The following is a 25,944-nucleotide window of genomic DNA, read 5'->3' on the forward strand; positions in this document are numbered from 1 at the left end:
TGGCTAGAGCAGGAACAAGGGTGGGGAGGTAGGTGCAACACATTTTTAAATAACCAGATCTCATGTGAACTCAGAGTGAGAGCTCACTTATCACCAGGGGAATGGCCTGAGACATTCACAAGGGATTTGCCCCCATCGTCCAAACACCTCCCATCAGGTCCCACCTCCAACATTGGGGATTACATTTCAATAGGAGATTTGAGCAGGAACAAATATCCAAACTATATCATTCCACCCCTAGACTCCCCCAAATCTCTTGTCCTTTTCACATTGCAAAGTATAATCATGCCTTTCCAACAGTCCCCAAAAGTCTTGGCTTGTTTCAGCATTAACTCAAAAGTCCAAAGTCCAAAGTCTCACGTGAGGCAAAGCATGTCCTTTCCACCTATGAGCCTATAAAACTAATTGCTTATTTAAAATCAATTAATTCAAATTACTTACTTCCAAGATACAACAGGGGTATAGGCATTGGGTAAACATTCATGTTCCAAAAGAGAGAAATCAGCTGAAAGAAAGGCCCCGCACAAGTTAAAAACCCTGCAGGGCAGTCATTAAATCTTAAAGCTCCAGAATAATCTCCCTTGACTTCATGTCCCACATCCCACAAAATAATCTCCCTTGACTCCATGTCCCAACTGCCCTTAACTCCAGGGAACACTAATGCAAGTGGTGGGCTCCTGAGTCCTTGGGCAGCTCTGTCCCTGTGGTTTTACAGAGTTCAGACCCTGTGCTGCTCTCACAGGTTGTTGTGCATCTGTGGCTTTTCCATACTGAAGTTGTAAACTGCCAGTGGATCTACCATTCTAGGGTCTTGGAGCCAGTGGCCCCTTTCTCATAGCTTCACTAGGCAGTGCCCCAGTGGGGACTCTGTGTCAAGGCTCCAATCCCATATTTTCCCTCTGCACTGCCCTAGTAGAGGTTCTCTGTGAGGGCTCTGGCCCTGTAGCAGGCTTCTGCCTGGACACCCAGGCCTTCTCATACATTTTCTGAAACCTAGCAAAGGCTGCTAAGTCTCATTCACTCAAGCATTCTGTGTGTCTGTAGTATTAACACCACACAGAAGCTGCCAAGGGATATGGTGACTTGTGTCCTCTGGAGTAGTGGCAAGAGCATTATCTGGGGTCCTTTGAGCTGAGGCTGGAGCTAGAGCAGCTGAGATGCAGGGAGCTGTGTCCCAAGGCTGTGCAGGACAGCAGAGCCCTGGGCCTGGCCCAAGAAATAATTCTTCCCTCCTAGGCCTCTAGGCCTGTGATGAAGGGGCTGCATGAAGTTCTATAAAATACCTTTGAAGTCTTTTTCTCATTGTCTTGGATATTAGCACTTAGCTTTCTTTTAGATATGCAAATATGTGTAGCAAATGGTTGCTCCATAGCCTGCTTTTATTTCTCTCCCAAAAAAGCTTTTTCCTTTTTTTGCCACATAGCTAGGCTGCAAATTTTCCAAACTTTAATGCTCTGCTTCCTGTTTAAATATAAGTTCCAACTTTTCATTATTTCTTTGCTTCCACGTAAGAGCATAAGAGCATATGTTGTTAGAAGCAGCCAGGCCACATCTTGAACACTTTGATGCTTAGAAGTTTCTTATGCCAGATACCCTAGGTCATCACTCTCAGGTTCAAACTTCCACAGATCCCTAGGGCATGAACAGGATGCAAACCAGGATCTTTGCTAAGGTATAACACATGTTAAATTTGCTCCAGTTCCAAATAAATTCCTCATTTCTATCTGAGACCTCAGCAGCCTAGACTTTACTGTCCATATCCTCATCAGCATTTTGGTCACCACCATTTAATCAGTCTCTAATAAGTACCAAATTTTTCCTCATCTTTCTGTCTTATTTTGAGCCCTCCCAATTCTTCCAACCTCTGCCCAATACCCAGTTCTAAAGTTGGCTTCATATTTCAAGGTATCTTTACAACAATGTTTTATCCCTCAGTACCAGTTTTCTGTATTAGGTACTTCTTGCATTGCTATAAACAAACAACTGACAAAGGGGAACCTATAAGGAAAAAGGTTTAATTGGCTCATGGTTCTGCAGGTTGTGCAGGAAGCATATCACTGGCACCTGCTTTGGGAAGGCCTCAGGAAACTTTTACTTATGGTGGATGGTGAAGTGGGGGCAGACACATCACATGACCAGAGCAGGAGCAAGAGAATGTGATGGGGCATGTGCCACAGCCTTTTAAACAACTAGATCTTGTGTGAACTCAGAGTGAGAGCTCACTTTTCACCACAGGGATGCCCCAAGCCATTCATGGGGGATCCACCCTCATGATCCAAACACCTTCCACCAAGCCCAGGCTCCAACATTGTGGATTACATTTCAACATGAGATTTGGGTGAGGACAAATATCCAAACTATATCTAAAGGTAATTTTAATCTGAAAGAAAAAAATAACAATATGAGTAATGTAAACATTTCAATATAATTTGATAGCTCTTTCTGTAAATTTTCACAAGTTTTATATAACTAAACAAAAATTTTGGACCCTTTTTATAATGTGCCCTAGTCTCATACTGCATCTTTCAAATTTTGAGTATTGTTTTTCTGTAGGTGTGTTTTAAATCGATTATAGTATACACAGCAAAGAGGTTTTGGGGAAGGCCACTGTGACTTTTCTTAATTCATAGTGAATTTGTCAGAAGGAAATCAAATTTCATAGTGAAGACATTTACTTCTAATAATTAAATGTTAAATATTCTGATAACGCATATTTGGAAAGACAGTTTACCTACATGGTAAAAATGATATAAAAGACCTGGTGAATTCAACTAAGATATTTTGTAAAGCAATGAGTTATACAAATTTAAACATTTGTTTTATTATGTAAAACTGCTAGGATAATAAAATTTAAAGAACAGTGAGTAGATACTCACATTTCAAACAGACTGTCTAAAAGAGAACACTAAAATTCAACAGAGACCCATGGGAAACCCCAAAGCAAGTAATGAGAGGGTTTGAAGCAGCTTACCAGGATGGGGGCTTGCTGGGGACCAAGAAAAGCTCCTGGACATGGGGAAAAGGTAAGGGAGAAACTCCCCAGGACTCCACACTCCTGCAACAGACTTTAGCAATCTTGGCTTATAGAAGAACTCATCAATCAACACAGGCCTTGGGCCTAACATAGGGAATTGCCTAGTGATTGCACAGAGGTGTTGCTCCAGAAAGGGAATCCACCCAAAATCCCACAGGCTTCCAATCTCAGAGCAGCTTCAACCTGGAACCATTCTGAGAGACTAGATACCAAGGATCTAGATCCTGCTCCGAGGCAGCACTGACAAGGCTGTTGCCATTGCCAACACTGGACTGAGGAAGGATCTGGGAAACTGAGTGCTCCCACACACCATTAGAACAATCTCCACCACCCTACTTGAGGCTGCTGTAAGACTGAGGCATAAGCAGACTTCACTTTCTGCAGCTTCTTATCCATGCTGCTCACCTGAGAGGTGCACCACTCTCTCTGGTTATGGACCCACGCCTGGTGCAATTTTGAGAGTGTAACACTGGGCTGTGCCCCACCACTGGGCAGAGTTTGAGCTGACTCTGCTACGTCTGCCACCTGGCTGAAGCGGGAGGAGACTGGACAATTCAACGCACACCTAAAACAATTCCCTCTCCCCTGCTACAGCTGCTGTGAGATCAAGTTGTGGACAGGCTGTACTTTCCAGAGTTACCTGCCCCTCCAGCTATAAGGAGCCCCACCCTCCCTGATGGCAGGTCTACAGCACAGCCATGACAGTCCATTCCTGAGAATTCCACTGGTGGCATGAGGACAACCCCACTTTTGCTTATCACAGACAGCACCTGAAGTCACTACTTTCAAGGAAATGTCTCCTTGCCTAGACCCATATCCCCAGCACTCAAGCACGCCACACAGGACCCAGGAAGTTTCCCAGCCTAGTTTATTATTGCTGGCACTTGATTGCTGCTTCCAGAGTCTGAAGTCATACTGACCCCATCTACCAATACCACAACAGATGACACCCACCCACATGTGCTACCATCAGGCCAGGGGAACGAGCCTCCACAACCAATTGCAGGCACCAGCAACACGAGCGCAAACCACTTGATTTCAAGTGGGTTGCTCCATCTTCACTACTGCATTTAGTCACATCACACCAGCAGTCCAGGGGTCCTGGGAACCTGCCCAAATGCATGGTCCACCACTGTTATTACCAGCATCCAAACAAGCTACCTGGAGGCCCACAAATTGGCCCTTCAGGACTCATGAACACTGGTGCCTGTGTAAGCTGCTCTGGGGTCTAAGAACAGGCAGATTCAGCCTATTGATGCCATCACTACTGCCTGAAGAATGGTCTATCTCGCATCCCATTTCTACAGCAAAATTTCAGCACAGGCTTAACACATAACTGTATCGTAACCCATGGAGGAAATCACAGATACCAATGACCTTGCATATTACAGAAAATATTGTATAGATTACACTATCATGGGCACCCAAAGTCAAAGCCAAAGTATCCGACTCAACCAATAACATATATACACTTTCAGCAAAGTTTTCTTGTATAAAAGCAGTTTCAAAAACTTGGAAAAAGCTACTGTTACCCCAGGAAGCACGACAAGCAAGGAAATATGACACAATAAAATCATAAAAAATTGATCAGGAAAAGAAATGAATCACAAAGAAATTATTGAATGACAGATAAAATATTCAAAATGTTAATTTTAGAGAAGCTCAATGACACGCAAGAGAAATCTGAAAACAAATGCAAATAAATTGGAAAATCAATTCAGGACATAAATGAGAAATTTACTGAGGAGACAGACACTGGTTTTTTTTTGTTTTCTTTTTGTTTTTTTTTTTTTAAACAAAAACAAAAACAAAAAAACAAATTCTAGAACCCAAAAGTTCATTGAAGGAAATATAAAGTACACTTGAATATTTCAGTAATAGACAAGACCAAGCAGAAGGAAAAGTCTCATAACATGAAGACCAGTCTTTTGAAATAATCTAGGAAGTCAAAAAAAAAAAAAAATTAAAAGAATGAATAAAGACTATAACATATTTTGAAGTACATAAAGCAACCAAACTTAAGAATTATCTGTGTTTCTGAGGAAGAAGAAAGAATCAAAAGTCTAGAAAACCTATATGAGGAAGTAATTTATGGAGATTTTGCATTTCTATCAAGAGTGTCAGACATCTAAAGGAGACTTAGCAATCTCCAAGAGTATACATTGCAAAAAGGACTTCACCACACCATATTATAGTCAAAATATCTAAAATCAATGAGAAATAAATAATTTTAAAATCAGAAAGAAAAAAACATCTAGTCATCTGTAAAGGAACCCCCATCAGACAGTGGAATTCTCATCTGAAATGTTACAGGCCAAGAGAATGGTATGACATTTTCAAAGTGCTAAAGAAGAAAAAACTGCCAGACAAGCATTTTTTATCCACAAGCAGACAAGCAAACACAGAGAATTCCTCCCCACCATATTGATCATATATTAAATGTTCAAAAGAGTTTTAAACATGGAAACGAAACTTCGTTATTCACCATCATGAAAACACATGGAAGTATAAAACTCACAAGACTTACAAAACAGTCATACAAAGGAGAAAGAGAAATAATCAAATGACAACATGACAGAATTCTATCAAACAATAAAGAAACATAGAGAATAAGGAAAAAGCAAATAATCTGTAAAACCAATTAAAAGGAATAAAAAACATGACAGGCACAAAACTTCACATGTCAACAATAACTTGAAATGTAAATGGATTAAATGCTACACTTAAGACATAGATGGGTGAAATAAATTAAAAAACATGATCCAACTATATGCTGATAACAAGAAGCTTTCCTGTAAAAACAAATACAGAATCAAAGAGGTGGAAAAAAAGATATTTCATGCAAATGAAAATCAAAAGTCAGCAGGAGTAGCTATATTTATATCAGTTACAACAGACTTTAAATCAAAAATAGTAAAAAAAGGCAACTCAATCACTATTGATAAAATGATCAATTCAGCAAGAGAATATCATGATTCTAAAAATACAAGCACCCAACATGGGAGAACCATTTATAGAATATTCTGTCTGACAACTACAGAATATTCCTTTCCCTCATCAGCACATGGAACAGTCTCCAAGATAGACCATATACCTGGCCACAGAACAAGTCTCAACAAATTTTTAAAATTCAAATTCATATCGAGCATCTTCTCAGATCACAATGGAATAAAACTAAAAATCATTGAAAAGAAAAACTAAGGAAACTTCAAATATATGGAAATTAAACAACATGCTCTTGAGCAATCGTTGGCTTAAGGAAGAAATTAAGGAAATCTAGAAATTTCTTAAAACAAGTGCAAATGGACCCACTACCTATCAAAACCTATGAGACAGACAAAAATTGTTGAGAGGGAAGTTTATACCATTAACTGCCTACTTCAAACATTTAGAAAGCTTACAAATTATCAACCTAACATCACACCTCAAGGAGAAAGAAAAGCAAACCCCCCCAAAAAAAATTAGCAGAAGAAATAAATATCAGAGCAGAACTAAATGAAATAAAGAACAAAAAAGTATGAAAAATCAACATGAGAAAATAGCTCTTTGAAAACGTAAACAAAATCGATAACCCATTAGCTAGACTAACAAAAGATAAAAATAAAAATCAGAAATAAAAAAGGAGACATTACAAATGATTCCACAGAAAAATGAAAGATCATCAGAGACTACTATGAAGAAGTAAAAGCTTGCATACTTGAAAACCTAGAGGAAATGGATAAATTCCTAGAAACTTACATTCTCTTAAAATTGAACCAGGAAAAAATATAAAACCTGAGCAGAACAATAATGAGTAGTGAGATTGAATCATTAACAAAAATAATCATCAAACAAAATAAAGCCCGTGATCAGGTGTATTCACAGCCAAATTCTACTAACAGTAATTATCCTGAAATTGTTACAAAAAGTTGAGGAAGAGGAAAGTATCCCTAAATAATTCTATGAGGCCAGTAACATCCTGATAACAAAACCAGAGGGCAACACAACAATAAAAGGAAACTACAGGCCAATATCCTTGAAAAGCATAGATGAAAATATCCTCAACAAAATATTAATAAATTAAGTCATGACACATCAAAAAGATAATATATAATGATCAAGTGTGTTTTATGCTAGGAATGTAAGGATGAATCTACATATACAAATCAATAAATGTCCTAATCTCAGGATTATGAGGAAAACTACCCCCATGATTCAGTTACCTCTACCTGGTCCTGCCCTTGACACTGGGGGATTATTACTATTCATGGTGAGATTTGGGTGGGGACACAGAACCAAACATTATTACATTATTACTCCACTTTGGGATGCCAAGTTGAAAGAAGGGCTTGAGGTCAGGAATTCAAGGCCAGCTTAGGCAATATAGTAAGATGCCCACCTCTACAAAAATAAAAATAAAAAATAAAGAAACACATTAGCCAGGCATGGTGGAAAATGCCAGTAGACCCAGTTACTCCAGAGACTGAGGTAGGAGAATCACTCGAGCCCAGGAGTTTGCAGCTGCAGTGAGCTATAATTGTACCACTGCTCTCCAACTTGAGTGAGAAAGCAAAATGCTGTCTTTAAATAAAGAAATACACAAATACATAAATAAATACATAAATAAGATATATTATACAATCCAAATTAAAAACAAAAATCATATAATCATCTCAACACATGCAGAAAATGCGTTTAATAAAAATCCAACTTCCCTTCATGATAAAAGACCTCAATGAAATAAGGAGCCATAAAAGGAAAATACCTCAAAACAATAAGAACCATTATGACAAACCCACAACCAATATCATACTGAATGGAGAAAAGTTGAAAGTATTCTAAGAACTGGAACAAGACAAAGATGCCTGTTCTCACCAGTCTGATTCAACATAATACTGGAGTCCCAGTAATAAGGTTGGGCTCTGTGTCCCCACCCAAATCTCACCTTGAATAGTAATAATCTCCAAGTATCAAGGGCAGGACAAGGTGGAAGTGATTGAATCATGGGGGTAGTTTCCCTCATGCTGTTCTCGTGATAGTGAGTGAGTCTCAGGATATCTGAAAGTTTTATAAGCGTTGGGCATTCATTTCCACTGCTGGCAGTCTTTCTCTCTCCTCCTGCCTTGTGAAGAGGTGCTTTCTGCCATGACTGTAAGTTTCCTGAGGCCTCCTCAGTCATGCAGAACTGTGAGTCAATTAAACCTCTTTTCTTTATAAATTACTCAGTCTCATAGCATCATGAGAATGAACTAATACAATAAATTGTACTGAGATAGTAGGGCACCGCTGTAAACATACCCAAACATGTGGAAGCAACTTTGGAACTAGCTGGGTAACAGACAGAGATTGGAACAGCTTGGAGGGCTTAGAAGAAGACAGAAAGATGTAATAACGTTTGGAACTTTCTAGAGACTCGTTGAATGGGTTTGACCAAAATGCTGACAGTTACATGCACAATGAAGTCCAGGCTGAAGTGGTCTTAGATGGAGATAAAAATAACGTGTTGGGAGCTAGAATAAAAGTGACTCTTGCTATGCTTTAGCAAAGAGATTGGCAGCATTTTGCCCCTACCCTAGAGATCTGTGGAACTTTGAACTTGAGAGGGATGATTTAGGGTATCTGGTGGAAGAAATTTCTAAGTGGCAAAGTATTCAAGAGGAAGCAGAGCACAAAACTTTGGAAAATTTGAAGGCTGATGATGCAATAGAAAACTCCCATTTTCTGGAGAGGAATTGAAGCCAGCTGCATAAATTTGCATAAGTAATGAGGAGCCAAGTGTTAATCACCGAGACAAAGGGGAAAATGCCTCCAGGCCAAGTAAGAGAGCTTCCCATCACAGGCTTGGATGCCTACCAGGGGGAATTGGTTTCCTGGGCAGGGTTCAGGGCCCCTCTGCTGTGTGCAGCCTAGGGACTTGGTGCCCTTTGTCCCAGCTGCTCCTGCTGTGGCTAAAAGGGGCCAATATACAGCTCAGGTAATTGTTTCAGGGGGTGCAAACCCCAAGCCCTGGTGGTTTCCATGTGGTGTTAGGCCTGCAGGTGTGCAGAAGACAAGAATTGAGGTTCAGGGACCTCTGCCTAGATTTCAGAGGATGTATGGAAACCCTTGGATATCCAGCAGAAGTTTGCTGTGGAGACACAGTCCACAAGGAGAACCTCTGCTAGGGCAGTACAGAAGGAAAATGTAGCGTGTGAGCCCCCACACGGAGTCCCCACTGGGACACTGCCTAGTGGAACATTGAGAAGAGGGCCACTGTCTTCCAGACCATGGAATGCTAGATCCATCGTGTGCCTGGAAAAGCCACAGACGCTCAACACCATCTTGTGAAGGCAGTCGGGAGGGGGCTGTACCCTGCGAAGCCACAGGGGCAGAGCTGCCCAAGGCCATAGGAGGCCACCTTTTGCATCAGCATGACCTGGATGTGAGACATGGAGTCAAAGAATATTATTAGGGAACTTTAAGGTTTAACGACTGCCCTATTGGATTGCAGACTTGCATAGGGTCTGTGTCTCCTTTGTTTTGGCAGAATTTCTCCCATTTGGAATGGTTGTATTTACCCAATGCCTGTCCCTCATTGTATTTAGGAAGTAACTAACTTGCTTTTGATTTTAGAGACTCATAGGCAAAAGGAAATTGCCTTGAGTCCTTTCTCAGATGAAACTTTGGACTTTGACTTTTGGGTTAATGCTGGGATGCATTAAGATTTGAGGAGACTAGGCCAAGCGCGGTGGCTCACGGCTGTAACTCCAGCACTTTGGGAGGCCAAGGCGGGCGGATCACAAGATCAGGAGATCAAGACCATCCCGGATAACATGGTGAAACCCCGTCTCTACCAAAAATACAAAAAATTAGCCGGGCATGGTGGCGGGTGCCTGTAGTCCCAGCTACTTGGGAGGCTGAGGCAGGAGAGTGACATGAACCTGGGAGGCGGAGCTTGCAGTGAGCCAAGATCACGTCACTGCACTCCAGCCTGGGCAACAGAGCGAAACTCCATCTCAAAAAAAAAAAAAAAAAAAAAAAAAAAAAGATTTGCGGGGACTACTGAAAGGGTATGATTGTGTTTGGAAATGTGAGGACATGAGATTTTGGAGGGGGCATAGGTGGAATGATATGATTTGCCTCTGTGCCCCCACCAAAATCTCACCTCGAATTGTTATAACCCCCATATGTCAAGGGCAGGACCAGGTAGAGGTAATTGAATCATGGGGGGTGGTTTCCTCCATGCTGTTATTGTGAAAGAGTGAGTCTCATGAGATCTGATGATTTTATAAATGTCTGGCATTTCCCCTGTTGGCAGTCATTCTTTCTCCTGCTGCCATGTGAAGAGTTGCCTCCAGCCACGGTTGTAAGTTATCCTGAGGCATGCCCAGCCATGTGGAGCTGTGAGTTAATTAAACATCTTTTTTAAATAAATTACCCAGTCTCAGGTATTTCTTCATAGCAGCTTGAGAATGAACCAATATACCCCAGCCAGAGCAATCACGCAAAAGAAACAAACAAAAGGCATCCAAACAGAAAAGGGGAAGTCAAATTTTCCCGGTTCACTGATGACATGACCTACATCTAGAAAGCCTCAGTCTCCACCAAATATCTTTTGAATTTGAGAAATTAATTCAGTAAAGTGTGAAGATCCCTTTACAAAAATTGGTAGCATTTCTACATACCAATAATGATCCAGCAGATAATCAAATAAAGACGGCAATCCCATTTACAACAGCTAGTAAAAAATAAACTAAGAATAATTTTAGCCAAAGAGGTAAAAGATATCTACAAGGAAAACTACAAAACACTGGTGAAAGTAATTGTAGATGCCATAAACAAATGGAAAAATATCCCTCGCTCTTGGATTTAAAAAACTAACATCATTAAAATTACCATACTATTCAAAGCAATCTACAGATTTAATGCAATCCCTTAAAAAAATTCATTTTTCACAGAAATAGAAAATACTATCCTCAAAATCATATGGAACTAAAAAGGAGCCCGAATAGCCAAATAAATACTAAGCAAAAAGAATAAGGCTGGAGGCATCTCATTACTGACTTCAAATTATACTATAAGGCTACAGTAACCAAAGCAGCATGGTACTGATATAAAAATAGACACATATATCCAGGGAACAAAATAGGGAACACAGAAATAAAGCCAGGTACTCAGAGCCAACTCTTTTGTGACAAAATCAACAGGAATATACACTGGGGAAATGACATCCTTTTCAACAAATGGTACTGGAAAAATTTGACTGTCATACACAGAAGAATGAAATTGGACCCTTATCTTTCAGCAAATTCAAAAGTCAACTCAAGATGGATTAAACCCTTAAATGCAAGACATGAAATTATAAAAGTACTGTAAAAATACCTAAGGAAAATTATCCTGGACATTGGTGTAGGCAAAATATTTATGAATAAGATGTAAAAAGCACAGGCAATAAAAACAAAAATAGACAAATGGGACTTAATTAAACTAAAAATCTTCTGCATAGCAAAATAAATAATCAAGATTGAACAGGCAACCTACAGAATGGGAGATAATATTTGCAAATAATGCATGTGACAGGGGATTAGTAAACAGAATTTAGAAGGGACTTAAACAACTCAAAATGAAAACTCCAAATAATCCCAGTACAAAGTGGGCAAAGGACATGAATAAACATACAAATGACTAACGGGCATATGAAAATGCTCAACGTCACTAATCATCAGAGATACACAAATTAAAACCACAATGGGATATCATTTTACATGAGTCAGAATGGCTATTTTTCAAAAGACAAGAAATAACAAATGTTTGTGAGGATTTTAAAAAAGATAAAAAATAACAAATGTTTGTGAGGAGAAAACGTAATGCTTATACACTGTTGGTAGAAATGTAAATTAGTACATTCACTATGACAGTAGGGAGATTTCTCAAGGAACTATAAATAGAACTGCCATTCAATCCAACAATCCCACTATTGGGTATCTACCCAAAGGAAAATAACTCACTATATCAAAAAGATATCTACACTCATATGTTTATCATAGTACTATTCACAACAGCAATGATATGGGATCAACCTAAGTGTCTGTCAACAGATGATATGATAAAGAAAAACTGCAAGATATATATATATATGCATATATATATCTTGCATATATATATGCATATATATCTTGCACATTTTTAGGATCATAGTATTCCATTTTATATATATATATTCCAAATAGTATTCATATATATATATAATATATATTATATATAAAAAAAGGCACATATCACCACCACTGCTCCCAGGTTTGCTTTTTAATATAATTTCGCCATTTGTTTTTGTTGTCATATTTTCTTAATAGTCATACAGTTTCAAAATCATGGGAAATTTATCCTAACAGGCATATGTGCCTAACGGGCAAATTTATCCTACATTTCATGGGTAATTTTCTTCTCAAAGACAACTCTAAGTCTAAGTTTACACTCCGATCAAATATTTTAATAACAGAGCTCTCATTAGTTAGTTAGGATAGACTAACCCATTATCAAATTCCTATCTATCTATCTAGATAGATAGATAGATAGATAGACAGACAGATAGATAGAGGAATACGATATATATATATAAATGGAATACTATTTAGCCATAAGAAAGAATGAAATTTGTCTTTTGCAGCAATATGGATGAAAATGGAGGCCATTATCTTAAGCATAACAAGTCAGACACAGAAAGACAAATACCATATGTTCTCACTTATAAGTGGGAACTAAATAATGTGTACACAGGAGTGTCAAGTATGGAATGATAGACAATGGAAAGGTGAGGGGATGGAATAGGGTGCATGATGAGAGATTACTCACTGGGTACAATGTACATTATTTGGGTAATGGATACCCAAAAAGCCCTTCTTCCACCACCATGCAATCTATGCAAATGACAAAATATATTTCTCATAGATTTGTACAGAAATAGAAATTTTTATCAGCGTGTTTTAATTAAATATATCTATCTTAACTTACTTTAGTCAAAATAACGACATGAAAGTAGATACATTTCTCTTAAGCATAAAATGGTTTCTATGTATTTGTGTATTTGGCAGGACATAAATAAGCATGTGATCTAATTTCACTTGTTAAAAAGTTGTATAAAATTGTTTGTGACAATGCCAACTTTCTTTTTTAAAAGGTTGCATATGAAATAGACTAATAAGCCCTAAACAAAATGTCAGTTATATTGCTTTCATAGGTAAAAAACCAAACAAACAAACAAACAAAAAAAACAAAAAAACCCCAATATTTGGATTAAGAAGATAATTATCTTTTCCATTTCCAGGACCATAATTATGAACCACATTTCCATGTGCCTCTTGACGCAAATTATTCACAAAGCTAACTGAAGTCTCAAACATTCAAACGAAATACAGCTAATTAAATGTGGTACTTATGAAAACCAACCAATGTACTTTTGAAGAGTCATAAGCATGCCTCTGTTAAGAGTACTCTTCCATCATTCCAAAGCCAGTATGATAATACAATTACTTTGAAGTGCTTTTGTTTGTTTGTTTTAGAGAAGGAGCCTCACAATGTTGCCCAGGCTGATCTTGAACCCCTGGTTTCAAGTGATCTTCCTCTCTTTAGGCCCCTAAGTAGCTGGGACTACAGGCACATGTCACTGCCACTGCTCCCAGGTTTGTTTTTTAATATAATTTCACAATTTGTTTGTGTTGTCATATTTTCTTAATAGCCATCCAGTTTCAAAATCATGGGAAATTTATCCCACATTTCATGGGTAATTTTCTTCTCAAAGACAACCCTAAGTCCAAGTTTACACTCCCATCAAATATTTTAATAACAGAGCTCCCATTAGTTAGGATAGACTAACTCATTATCAACCACAAGCTTTATTTTTACCTTTAATTTTTTTTATTGATTCAGGGGTACAAGCGCAGTTTTGTTGCCAGGGTATTTGTGTAGTGGTGAAGTCTGCAACCAGCCTCTCCAGGAAGCATACTTCCAGTTGGTGTTAAAAATATATAGATGAAGCTTTATAAAAATGATCATATTTTCTGTTCCTTTCTTACAAAGGTTATGCTTAAAATTTTCTTCAGTGCTTTAGAAGGCTCCCAAATTACAAGCTAATTTTAAAATGAAACAAGTATGTTCAAAATGTCACATTTCCTCTGCCTTCATTTCTTTCACCTCCATGCCTATCTATTATAATCATATCAATATTGCAAGGCTCAGTTGAAATCCATTAACTATAATACCTTCCCAGATCCCTGCCTCCTCTCTTCTAAAAGGTAGGTATAATCACTCCTTCCTCTAAATTCCTGTAATACTTGGTGGTTCTCTTATGTTATCCATCATAGTCTGTCTTGTTGTTATATGTTAAGCGGGTACTTGTTTGTCTCACATTTATATTTGGGAGCTCCTGAAAGTCAAAGTGTATATCGTACTTATAAATTTCCCATATTGCTCAATACCCTGACATGTAATTATTAAGGGTGTAATATTTGTTGAGTAAGTGGAGGAATAAAGGAGGGAATCAATGGGTTTCTGTGATTAACTAAAATCTTGGGATACTATGTACCCGTATATCACCTCTTCACAAGAAGAAAAAGCATTCAAAAGCCTAGTTCATATGACAATTGAAAAGAGAGCAGAAAAGCCATATGCCAAACTAAGAGGAAAAAGAAGGGGTAGCTACAAAATATCCTTTGTGTTTCATTATCCCATGCCCATAAACTTGAAAAAAAAAGTATTCTAACATCATAACGTTAATGCAATAAGTTATCATAAATATTGTTAATGTTTTGCAGGTCTTTACATATATTTTACTCATATTATCTCCGGACAGCCCATGAAATAAGCAGCATAGATTATTAACTATGACCTTCATTTTACAGTTGAGGAAACATGTTCAGGAGGGCTGTCATGCCCAAGTTCATTCAGCTAAGTTGCAAATCAGAATTGGAACCCAAAACTGTCTGACTATAAGTCCTGTATGGTATATCATACCTCATAACTGTCCCTGAAACTCCAAAAAGATGCACAGTGTTTACTCTGTTTCACCCCAGCGATGGGAGTGGTTTTTGCACACTCTTCTACTCTGTCATTAGTCTGCCCATGCCTCCCACACACTGTGCACATGACTGCAAGACAGGAAATAGAATTAACAGTGAGATCTGTGGCCATGGAATGAAAACAAACAAACAACAACAAACCTGGAAGGCCTAGTCACAAACTAAGTCCATCAATACTGTATGCTAACTAACTGAATCAATGAACTGAGTGACTACTGAAGATCCAGTGGGATTGTTAGTATTTTATCTAAATTTGCATGTAATTGACACCTTTGTCCTTTTCTAAATCATGATTCTTACCTTTATAACAGAGGTGCCAGCTCTGGAGAGTGGACTGTGAATCTGTGCTGCAGCAGCCATGTTGGCAATAGTATTGAGATGGTTCATCTGATTCATTGCCATGGCAACTGATGCAGGAGGTAAGCTGACTGGAAGTAGGGGATGAGGCATCATCATAAATGGCAGATCCAGTCCTAAAAGAGACAGTACATATTAAACTTGTTACATTATGATTATCTGAAATAGTTTGTTAAAAAGTATCTGAATTCATTCTTAGTTTTCTTATAAAAACAATTTTTATTATATGCTAGTGTCACCTTGTGCCATTAATAGCACGTGTGGTATTTTATATTGTTTAATAATTTTAAAAATCTTCCTGTATCCACATGTTTAATTATAAATATGCTTTGTTCTTGCGGTTACTCCCCAAATATTGATAAGATGCAAAATTTTTACCCATAAAACAAACACAAATCTTTAAGCCAAACATCATTGCATTTCAAAAAATAAGAACTTTCTTCTTAATCATTATAACCATTTTGTAACATCATAACAATAATGCATTGATGTGTTGATAGTTGACAGCTTTATAATTTCTTGAAGAGACTTAACAGAGGTGCTGGTAAGGCAGGATGTAGATTCTCTAAGCTTCAGAACTATAGAAGAAAACAGACTTGGAGTATGTTATACGCTTTTAGATATAAATCTCTAAAATGAATGCTTATATTAATAGCTTTAATTTAAAGTCTTTGTGAATAAATAATAACTCTCCTATCAAAATATCAACCTATTTTCCAGTTTAATAAGAAATACTTAATAACAAATATTGTTGAGTCATTTCAGGAATTTCATTTTTTTCTTATGCAAGTTGGAATAATTTTCACACATTTGAAATATCTGAAAGAACATCTCTCAATTATTATCCACATTCAACTTCTGGTAGCCACAGGTATGCCATCATGTAAAAGGTAACATTAAAATCATTGTCTACTTATCCCTTAATAGGCTGAAATTTGTAGGAGGAAAGGAGTTTGAGCAGAGTCTACTAAAATTTAGTTTAGCTTTATGGATGTGAACGTCACTGTGAGCAAATCATAGCACTTATTATAAACAATTACCTCTACAGTAATCTTGCCTAATTTTGGACAGAAGCCCAGAAATCAGTAGTCTTTAATAGATGTTCTAAAACATCCCTGCCTATAATTTTTCTAAATTATCACAGACTACAGAAATTCTATGGTGGACAGCATTTACGTTGATTCTGCACATAAGTATTAAGTATTAATAACGTCCTTTTTTTTCTCTTGGTAATCGCTTCACATTTCCTTGCTTCCCTTATCACAACAGAAAAAAAAATCAGCGAATCTATAGAAAGTATATTAAAAAGCTCCCTAAATCTCATTCCTCAAACCCAAGTGGCAGTAATACAAACACTCAAAACACATATTTTTAGGACAAAGATTTTGTTGCATTCTGTGGCTTCATTTTCTTAACAGTGTGTTTCACAGAGTAGTTTTTAATTTTAATAAAGTCCAATTTTAACGGGAGCTAGAAGGAAGAAGCAGTGTTAAATTACTTGAGGTCCATCTCCTGATTTCACTTATAATGGTTGATCTAAAACTGTTAACAAGAAAGCACAAAGGCAGCACAAGCAGTGGAATACATTTCCAGGTAGGTAAGGTCTCATACAACATTCAAGTGATCATCACAATGAAAGCAATTCCTCAATAAAGAAAACATTAGCCACCAGTGTTTCTGATAAAGATAGTCACAAAATGCACTGTAACCAGAATTACACAAGGAAAAAGCCTACCTAGAAACTTAAATTCTGTGTGGAACTCAGGAAAGGAAACATTCTCTGTACTCCCTATCTGACTCCATATCCCAGAGTCAGAAACTATTTTAAACTTTTCTCCTATCCGTGTTCACTTACGGCTCACTATCTCTAAATCCTTTTTAGGAACAACCTTCTAAACCAAACTTTCGAGCTCTGAAATATTTTTGTTGCCATTATTAATTTATCAGTGAAGCCTCAAAACAACTCTTACAATATTGAATTCAAAGTGGCCTTTTCCACTCACTTGTGATTATTTTTACTTTTTAATAGTTAAAATTTTTATTATACATTGACAAATTACAATTGCATATACTTATGGAATACAAAGTGATCCTATTATATATTATATATGTGTACACACACACATATACACATATACATATACACATACACAATGTGGGATAACTAAATAAAGCTAATTAATATATTCATTGCCTCAAACACTTGTCATTCTGGAGAACATTATGCTAAGCAAAATAAGCCAGGCACAGAAAGACAAATGCTGTGTAATCTCATTTGTATGTGCAACTCACTCCCTTTAAAACTAGAAGCATATTTTCAGTTAGCCTTCTAAAATTACTTAGGTACATATGCATTTTTATCATATAGCTTATGCTATAATGATATTTTATAATATATATTAAACTAATCACTGTTTATCTTTCTCCTAAAACCTTCACATTATGTTCAACATAATAACGACAATCAATGACCTAAGCAGGTTTCTATATAAGGCTATCATTTACCGCAAGCCCAAGGTAATTATACAGTTCAGTCCTTCTTTGTCTACACTGCTTCAGTCACAAATTGATCAAACTTAGATGAAAAGTAGCCATCAGTGTTCCTATTTACTATTCAAATTCTCAAATAAGATTTTGTTCAACTTACAGTTCCCTTAACAGTGTAATAATCTCTCCTCACTCTCCAGAGATTTTCAGTATCACCTAGGCACCATCTGGCGATAATAAAAAATATGCCTACTTAAAGTCCAATTGAAATGCAAACTAAATGCAAACTACAAAAAGAATTTAACAGCCTATTGGCAGTTTTAAAATCTAATTCATCAAACATTTCAAATGACCATGAAAGGCTTAAAACTCATATTTTGAAATCATGACCTGCAATAACTGTCAATTGACTGTAATGCCCTAGACTTTACCCCAAGCTAGTACTTACATTACAGGCCAATTTAACAGTGACCACACATGAGTTCTCCATGCAAAGCTTATGCAAATACTGAATTATGAAAGTCAAACTTTTTCTGAAACTGAGCACATATAATGAAAAACCATCAGTAGTATACACCACACCTGCAATCTGGCTCACTTAGTCACATGCTAGATATACAGGTAGCCTTTTAATAACATGGTAATAAAGACAAATCTTTTTAAAAAATCACCAAAATGGGTTATCTCTTTTCCTATTGACTTCACAGACATTATGCAAGTTACTATAAGAATAATTCTTTTTTTTAATTTAAATTTTTTAAATTATTTATTTATTTATTTTTAAAAATATGACAGATTCTTGCTCTGTCATCCAGGCTGGAGTGCAGTCGCATGATCTCGGCTTACTGCAACCTCTGCCTCCCGGGCTCAAGCGATTCTCCTGCCTCAGCCTCCCAAGTAGCTGGCATTACAGGCATGTGCCACCACGCCCAGCTAATTTTTGTATTTTTAGTACAGATGGAGTTTCACCATGTTGGCCAAGCTGGTCTCGAACTCCTGACCTCAAGTGATCTGCCCACCTCGGTCTCACAAAGTGCTGGGATTCCAGCAGTGAGCCACAGAGTCGGACCTGTAAGAATAATTTCTAATGCATGTTGGTATTTCAGCAACTCCTACAATTCTTATATAAGTGCATAGCACCACCACCTTCTAGCTATGAAAGGTACAAACTTTAGTAATCCTCTGTCTATCTAAATCTCACATTGATTTGATTTCTAAGTCACGTTGACTTCTGTAATATTTTGTCATTTCTACGGTGACTACCAGGCATTAATCCCTTGATAGAAGTACCTATCTTCCCAATCTGTCTTCCTGTGGTTTTTCATTTGCCTTTCTACTCCCTTTTTAAGACTTCTAGTGACCACTTAACTGCTACCAGAATAAAATACAAGCATTTTTATTTCATCCAAAATTACCTTTCTGGTTGTAATGTTTCATTATATTCCTCTCTGTATGCTGTACTCTAGCCCCACTGGACTATTTACATCTACAGTTTGAATTCATGTTAGCCTTCACTCATGTTAATGCTTCTCTCTGGAATCTGCCTTCCTAACCCAATTGATTTGCCTATGTAAATACCCCTTCCCTTTAAAAAATAAATAGACTAGTTTTAGAGCAGTCTTAGATTAATAAAACACATTAACAGAAGTTACAGAGAATTTCCTTATACCTCCACTCTGCCATCACACAGTTGGTCCTCATATTAATATCGTGTAATAATCTGTTGTATCTCTACATTTGAAAAATCAATATTGATGTATTAACCACAGTCCATAGTTTATAGCAGAGGTCACTTGTTTTATCCCTCCCCCCAACCTCTGGCAATCACTGATCTTTTTAGGCTCTATAGATTTGCCTTTACCCGAATGCTAGCTAGTTAGAATCACACACTATTTAGCCTTTTCAGACTGATTTGTTTCACTTAGCAATTTGCACTTAAGGTTCACCCAAGTCTTTTCAAGGTTTGATAGCTCATTTGTACTTATTGCTAAATATGTTTCCATAGTACATATATATCACAGTTGGTTTATGCATTCACCTATTAAGGCATATCTTGGTTGTTTCTAATTTTTAGCAATTATGAATAAAGTCACTATAAACTTTGGTGTATAGGTTTTTGTGTGAACTTAAGTTCTTCATTGATTTGTATAAATATAGGACTATGCTTACTTTAGTTTAAAAAATGCCCAAAATGTCTTCCAAAGTCATTATAGTATTTTGCATTTCCATGAACAACAAACGGAAAGTTCCTGTTGCTCCAAATCTTTGTGAGCAATTGAAGTTGACAATTTTGGATGTTAGCTATTTCCACAGGTGTTTATGGGTATCATCTAGTTGTTTTAATTTGCAATTCCCTAGTGACATATTATATTCAACATGTTTTCATATGCTTATTATCCACCTGTGTCTTAATTAATGAGATGTCTGTTTAGGTCTTTTGTCCACTTTTTTAATTTGGTTGCTTATTTCTTATTGTTGAGATTAAAGTTTCTTTGTATATCTATCAGTCCTTTATCATATAGGAGTTGTGCAAAGACTTTTCCTATTCTTTTGTTTGTCTTTTCATTCGCTTAACAGTGGGCTTCATGGAACGGTTTTTAAGTTTAATGAAATCCAACTTATTAGTTTATTTTAAGGTTTATGGTCTTGATATTGTATCTAAAACCTCATTGCCAAACCCAAGATCACCCAGCTTTTCTCTGATGTTATCTGCTAATAGATTCAGTTTTGCAATTGCAATTTACATTTAGGTCTATGATGCTCTTGAGTTAATTTTTGTAAAGAACAGATGGTCTGTCTGTGTCTAGGTTCATTCTTTGCATGTGATATCCCAGTTGTTCCACTGTAATTTGTACAAAAATGCTATGATCTTTCTATTGAATTGCCTTTGCTCCTCCATCAAATACCAATTGACTATATTTGTGTGGATCTATTTCTAGGCTCTCTATTCTGTTCTATTAACATTAATCTACTTGTCAGTTCTTTTGTCAAAATCACACTATCACGATTACTGTAACTTTATAGTAAATAATGAAGTATGGTAGTGTCAGTCCACTGCATTTTTTTTTGTTCAATACTTTCCTGGCTATTTTGGTTCTTTTAATTTCCATATAAATGTTGAAATCACTATGTGAGTATCCACAAAACAATTTCCTTGGATTTTGATTGGGAATATATTAAATCTATAGATCAAGTTGGGAAGAACTGCTGTTCTAACGATATTGAGTCTTCCTATCCATGAACATAGGATACCTCTCCATTTATTTATATATTCCCGGATTTTTTCATCAGAGTTCTGTAGTAGTCATTCTAATAATCTTATATCTATATCTATCTATCTATCTATCTATCTATCTATCTATCTATCTATCTATCTATGTTTATACTTAAGTACTTCAATTATTGCTGCTAATTTAAACAATTTTGTGTTTTTATTTGTATAAATTTAAGAGGTACAAGTGCAGTTTTGTTACATGGATACATTGTGTAGTGGTGAAGTCTAGACTTCCACTTATAAGTTTTTGACTTTCTGTTTCAGAGTTATTTCACTTAAGATATGTTTTTAACTTCAAATTGCAACTGTTCATTGTTGGTATACAAGAAAGCAGTTGATTTTTTACATTAATTTTGCATCCTGCAACCTTACTATAATCTCTTATCAGTTCTATGAGACTTTTTTGTAAAATCTTTTTAAATTTTACACAGATAATCATGTCATCTTTGAACCAATACAATTTTTTCTTCCCTAATTTGTATAAATTTTTGTTTCATTTTCTTGTCATTTTTCACTGTCTAAGGCCTCCAGTACAATGATGAATAGAAGTGATAAGAGGGAACATCCTTCCCTTATTTTCAATCTTAGGGGAAAAGCACCTAGTTTTTCACCATTGAGTAAGATGTCAGCAGTAGGTTTTTGTGGATGTTCTTTAACAAGTTGAGGCAGTTCCCCTCTATTCCTATTTTTTTCTAAGAGTTTTTATTATGAATGTGTATTGTATTTTCTCAAAAACTTTTTCTGCATCTACTTTTAGTATCATATTATTTTTATTCTCTAGCCTACTGATGTTACAGATTACATCAATTGATTTTCCAATGTTGAGCTACCTTTACACACATGGAATAAATTCCACTTGGTAATAGTGTGTAATATTTTGTTTTGTTTTGTTTTGTTTTTTTGAGACGGAGTCTCACTCTATCACCAGGCTGGAGTGCAGTGGTGCGATCTCGGCTCATTGCAACCTCCGTCTCCCTGGTTCAAGTGATTCTCCTGCTTCAGCCTCCCTAGTAGCTGAGACTACAGGCACACACCACTGCACATAGCTAATTTTTGTACTTTTAGTAGAGACGGGGTTTCACCATGTTGGCCAGGATGGTCTTGATCTTTTGACCTCATGATTCGCCCGCCTCAGCCTCCCAAAGTGCTGGGATTACAGGCATTGGCCAACGTGCCCGGCCGGTGTGTAATTTTTCCTATACATTGTTAACTTTAATGTATTATTTTGTTTTCAGGATTTTTGCATTATGTTCATCAGAGACACTGGTCTGTAGTTTCCCTTTCCTACATTGTCTTTCTCTGATATTTTGGTATTTGGTTCATTTTGATCTCATAGAATGAGGTAGAAAATATTCCCACTGCTTTTATCTTCTGGAAGGGATTGCAGATAATTGGTATATTTTCTTCTTTAAATGTTTGGTAGACTTTACCTTTGAACCCATTTGAACATGGTGCTTTCTGTTGTGGAAGGGTTTTAATTACAGATTCTATTTCTGTAATAAGTATAGGCCTTTTCAGATTATTTGTTGCTTCTTGTGTGAGTATTGGTAAATTGTAGTTTATAAAAAATTAGCTAATTTCTTCCGAGTTATCAAATTTGTGGGTATAGAGTTGTTGAGTATTGCTATATTATCATTTTAATGTCATAGTATAAATAGTGATGGCCTCTATTTTCTGATAATAGTAATTTGCATCTTCTCTCTTTTTGTTAGTTAGTCTGCCTAGGGGTTTATGAATTTCATTTGTCTTGTCAATGAACCAGCTTTTGGTTTCATTGATTTTCTCTGTTGATATTCTGTTTTCAATTTCATTCATTTCTATTCTAATGATTATTATTTATTTTCTTCTGCTTTAGATTTTTTATCTTTTTATTTTCCTAAAGTGGTAGCTTTGATTACTGATTTTATCTCTTTATCCTTTTTAATATATTAATTAATTCAATGCTATTTATTTCCCTTTAAGCACTGCTTTTGCTACATCCTATGAATTTTGATAAATTATATTTTCATTGTCATTTGCTTTAAAATACTTTTGAATTTTTCTTGGGGGTTCTTTTTTTGACTTGTGTGGTATTTATAAGTGTACTGTTTAATCTCTAAGTATTTTTTGATTTCACAGCTGTCTTTCTGTTATTGGCTTCTTGTTTAATTCCATTATGACTGAGAGTATACTTTGATTTCTATTCTCTTAAATATGTTATAGTGTATTTTATGGACCAGAATATGTCCTATCTTGGTGAATGTTCCACGTGAATTTAAGAGGAATTTAAAATTTTTATTAAAATTTTTAATGTTTTAAAAATCAAACCGTTAAAACTTTTAATGTTCTTTAGTGTTTGCCTTAGAGTTTTCAATATATATTTACAATTAGTCTTATTCCATTTACAAATACCACTATACTACTTCAGGGGTACTACAAATGCCTTATAACAGAGTATTCTCAGTTCTCAATTCCTCCTTTCAGTCCTTTATAACATTGCTGTCACTTATTTCACTCATCCACAAGTATAATGACCCAATACATTCTTTTTAAAATTACTTTTTCTTGTTATTGTTCGTATTTCAATAGCTTTGCGGGTACAAGTAACTTTTGGTTAAATGGATGAATTGCATAGTGTGAAATCTGAGATTTTAGTGCACCTGTAGCCTGAGAAGTGTACACTGTGCCCATAATGTAGTTTTTTTGGTCCCTCACTCAGCTCCCACGCTCCTCCCTTCTGATTCTGCAATGTCCATGTACCACTCTGTATTTCTTTGCATACACATAGCTTAAATCCCACTTATAAGTGAGAATATACAACACTTGGTTTTCTGCTCCTGAGTTACTTCATTTAGAATAATGACCTTCAGCTCCATCCAAATGGCTGCAAAAGATATTAATTTCTTCTTTTTGTGGCTGAGTAGTATTCCATGGTGTATACATATAACACTTTATTTTTATCTACTTATCCATTGATGAACACTTAGGTTCATTCCATATGTTTACAATTGTGAATTGTGCTGTGGTAAGCATACAAGTGCAGGTGTCTTTCTGATATAATGACTTCTTTTCCTTTGGATAGACACACAGTAAAGGGATTGCTGGATCGAATGGCAGATCTACTTTTAGTTCTTTGAGAAATTGCCATATGGTTTTCTATAGAGGCTGTACTAAATTACATTCCCGTCAACAGTGTCCCATCAACAGTGTCTAAAAGGAACAGTGTTCCTTTTTCATTACATCCAGGCCAGCATCTATATTTTTTTTTTAATGTTTAATAATATCCATTCCGGCAGGGGTAAGGTAGCATCTCATTGTGGTTTCAATTTGCATTTTCCTATTGATTAGGGATGTTGAGCATTTTCTCTTGGCCATTTGTATATCTTTTTTCTTATTTCTTATTTCCATAAGTTTTTGGACAACAGGTGACATTTGGTTACATGATTAAGTTCTTTTTTGGTAATTTCTGAGATTTGGGTGCACCCATCAACTAAGCAGTATACACTGGACCCAATTTATAGTCTTTCATCCCTCTGCCACCTGCTACATTATCCCCCGAGTCCCCAAAGTCCATTGTATCATTCTTATGCCTTTGCATCCTCATAGCTTACCTCCCACCTTTGAGTGGGAACACACAATGTTTGGTTTTCCATTCCTGAGTTACTTCACTTAGAAGAATAATCTCCAGTTCCATCTAGGCTGCTGTGGATGCAATTAATTTGTTCCTTTATATGGCTGAGTAGTATTCCATTATAAATATCACATATATATTATACATACAATTTCTTTATCCACTTGTTGATTGATGAGTATTTGGGCTGGTTCCATATTTTTACAATTGTGAATTGTGTGGCTATAAAAGTGCGTATTTCTTTTTTGTGTAATTACTTCTTTTCCTCTGGATACATACCCAGTAGCAGGATTGCTGGATCAAATCGTAGTTCTACTTTTAGTTCTTTAAGGAATCTCCACACTGTTTTCCATAGTGGTTGTACTAGTTTATATTCCCACCAGCAATGCAGAAGTGTTCCGTTTTCACTGCATCCACACCAACATCTGTTATGTTTTGATTTATTGATTATAGCCATTCTTGCAGGAGTAAGGTGGTATCACACTGTGGTTTTGATTTGCATTTCCTGTATATCTTCTTTTGATAAGTGTCTACTAATGTCACTTGCCCACATTTTTGATGTTATTATTTTTGTCTTGTTGATTTGTTTGAGTTCGTTGTAGATTCTGGATATTAGTCCTTTGTTAGATGCAGAGTTTGCAAGCATTTTCTGCCATTCTGTGAGTTGGCTGTTTACTCTGAAGATTATTACTTTTGCTGTGCAGTAGCTTTTTTTTTGTTTTGTTTAATGAGGCCCCATTTATTTATTTATTTTTATTACATCTGCTTTTTGGGTCTTAATCACAAATTCTTTGTCTAGACCAATGTTTAGAAGAGTTTTTTCTAGGTTTTCTTCTAGAATTTTTATTAATCGAGGTCTTAGATTTAAGTCTTTAATCCATCTCGAGTTTATTTTTGTATATGGTGAAAGACAGGGATCTAGTTTCATTCTTCTATATATGGTTATCCAATTTTCCAAGCACCATTTGTTGAATAGGGTGTCCTTTCCCCAATTTATGCTTTTGGATGCTTTGTCAAAGATCAGCTTTATTTCTGGATTCTCTATTCTGTTCCATTTGTCTATATGTCTATATTCATATAAGTACCATGCTGTTTTGGTTTTGGTTACTATATCCTTGTAGTATAATTAGAAATCCAGCAATGTGATAAC

General features: G+C 36.3%; 1 protein-coding gene across 6 annotated transcripts in view; it reads right to left on the reverse strand.

Annotated features, from left to right (window-relative positions):
• The window catches only part of DACH2 (dachshund family transcription factor 2), a 676,255-nt gene that overhangs the window by 108,346 nt on the left and 541,965 nt on the right, over positions 1-25,944 (reverse strand). For all 6 annotated transcript variants that reach the window (XM_007992197.3, XM_037989462.2, XM_007992199.3 and 3 more), the window contains one exon: positions 15,367-15,539. In XM_007992197.3, the coding sequence (XP_007990388.2) occupies positions 15,367-15,539 (173 nt within the window). The remainder of the gene's footprint in view (positions 1-15,366; positions 15,540-25,944) is intronic.

This window comes from Chlorocebus sabaeus, chromosome X (genome assembly GCF_047675955.1).
Source record: "Chlorocebus sabaeus isolate Y175 chromosome X, mChlSab1.0.hap1, whole genome shotgun sequence".
Taxonomy (NCBI): domain Eukaryota; kingdom Metazoa; phylum Chordata; class Mammalia; order Primates; family Cercopithecidae; genus Chlorocebus; species Chlorocebus sabaeus.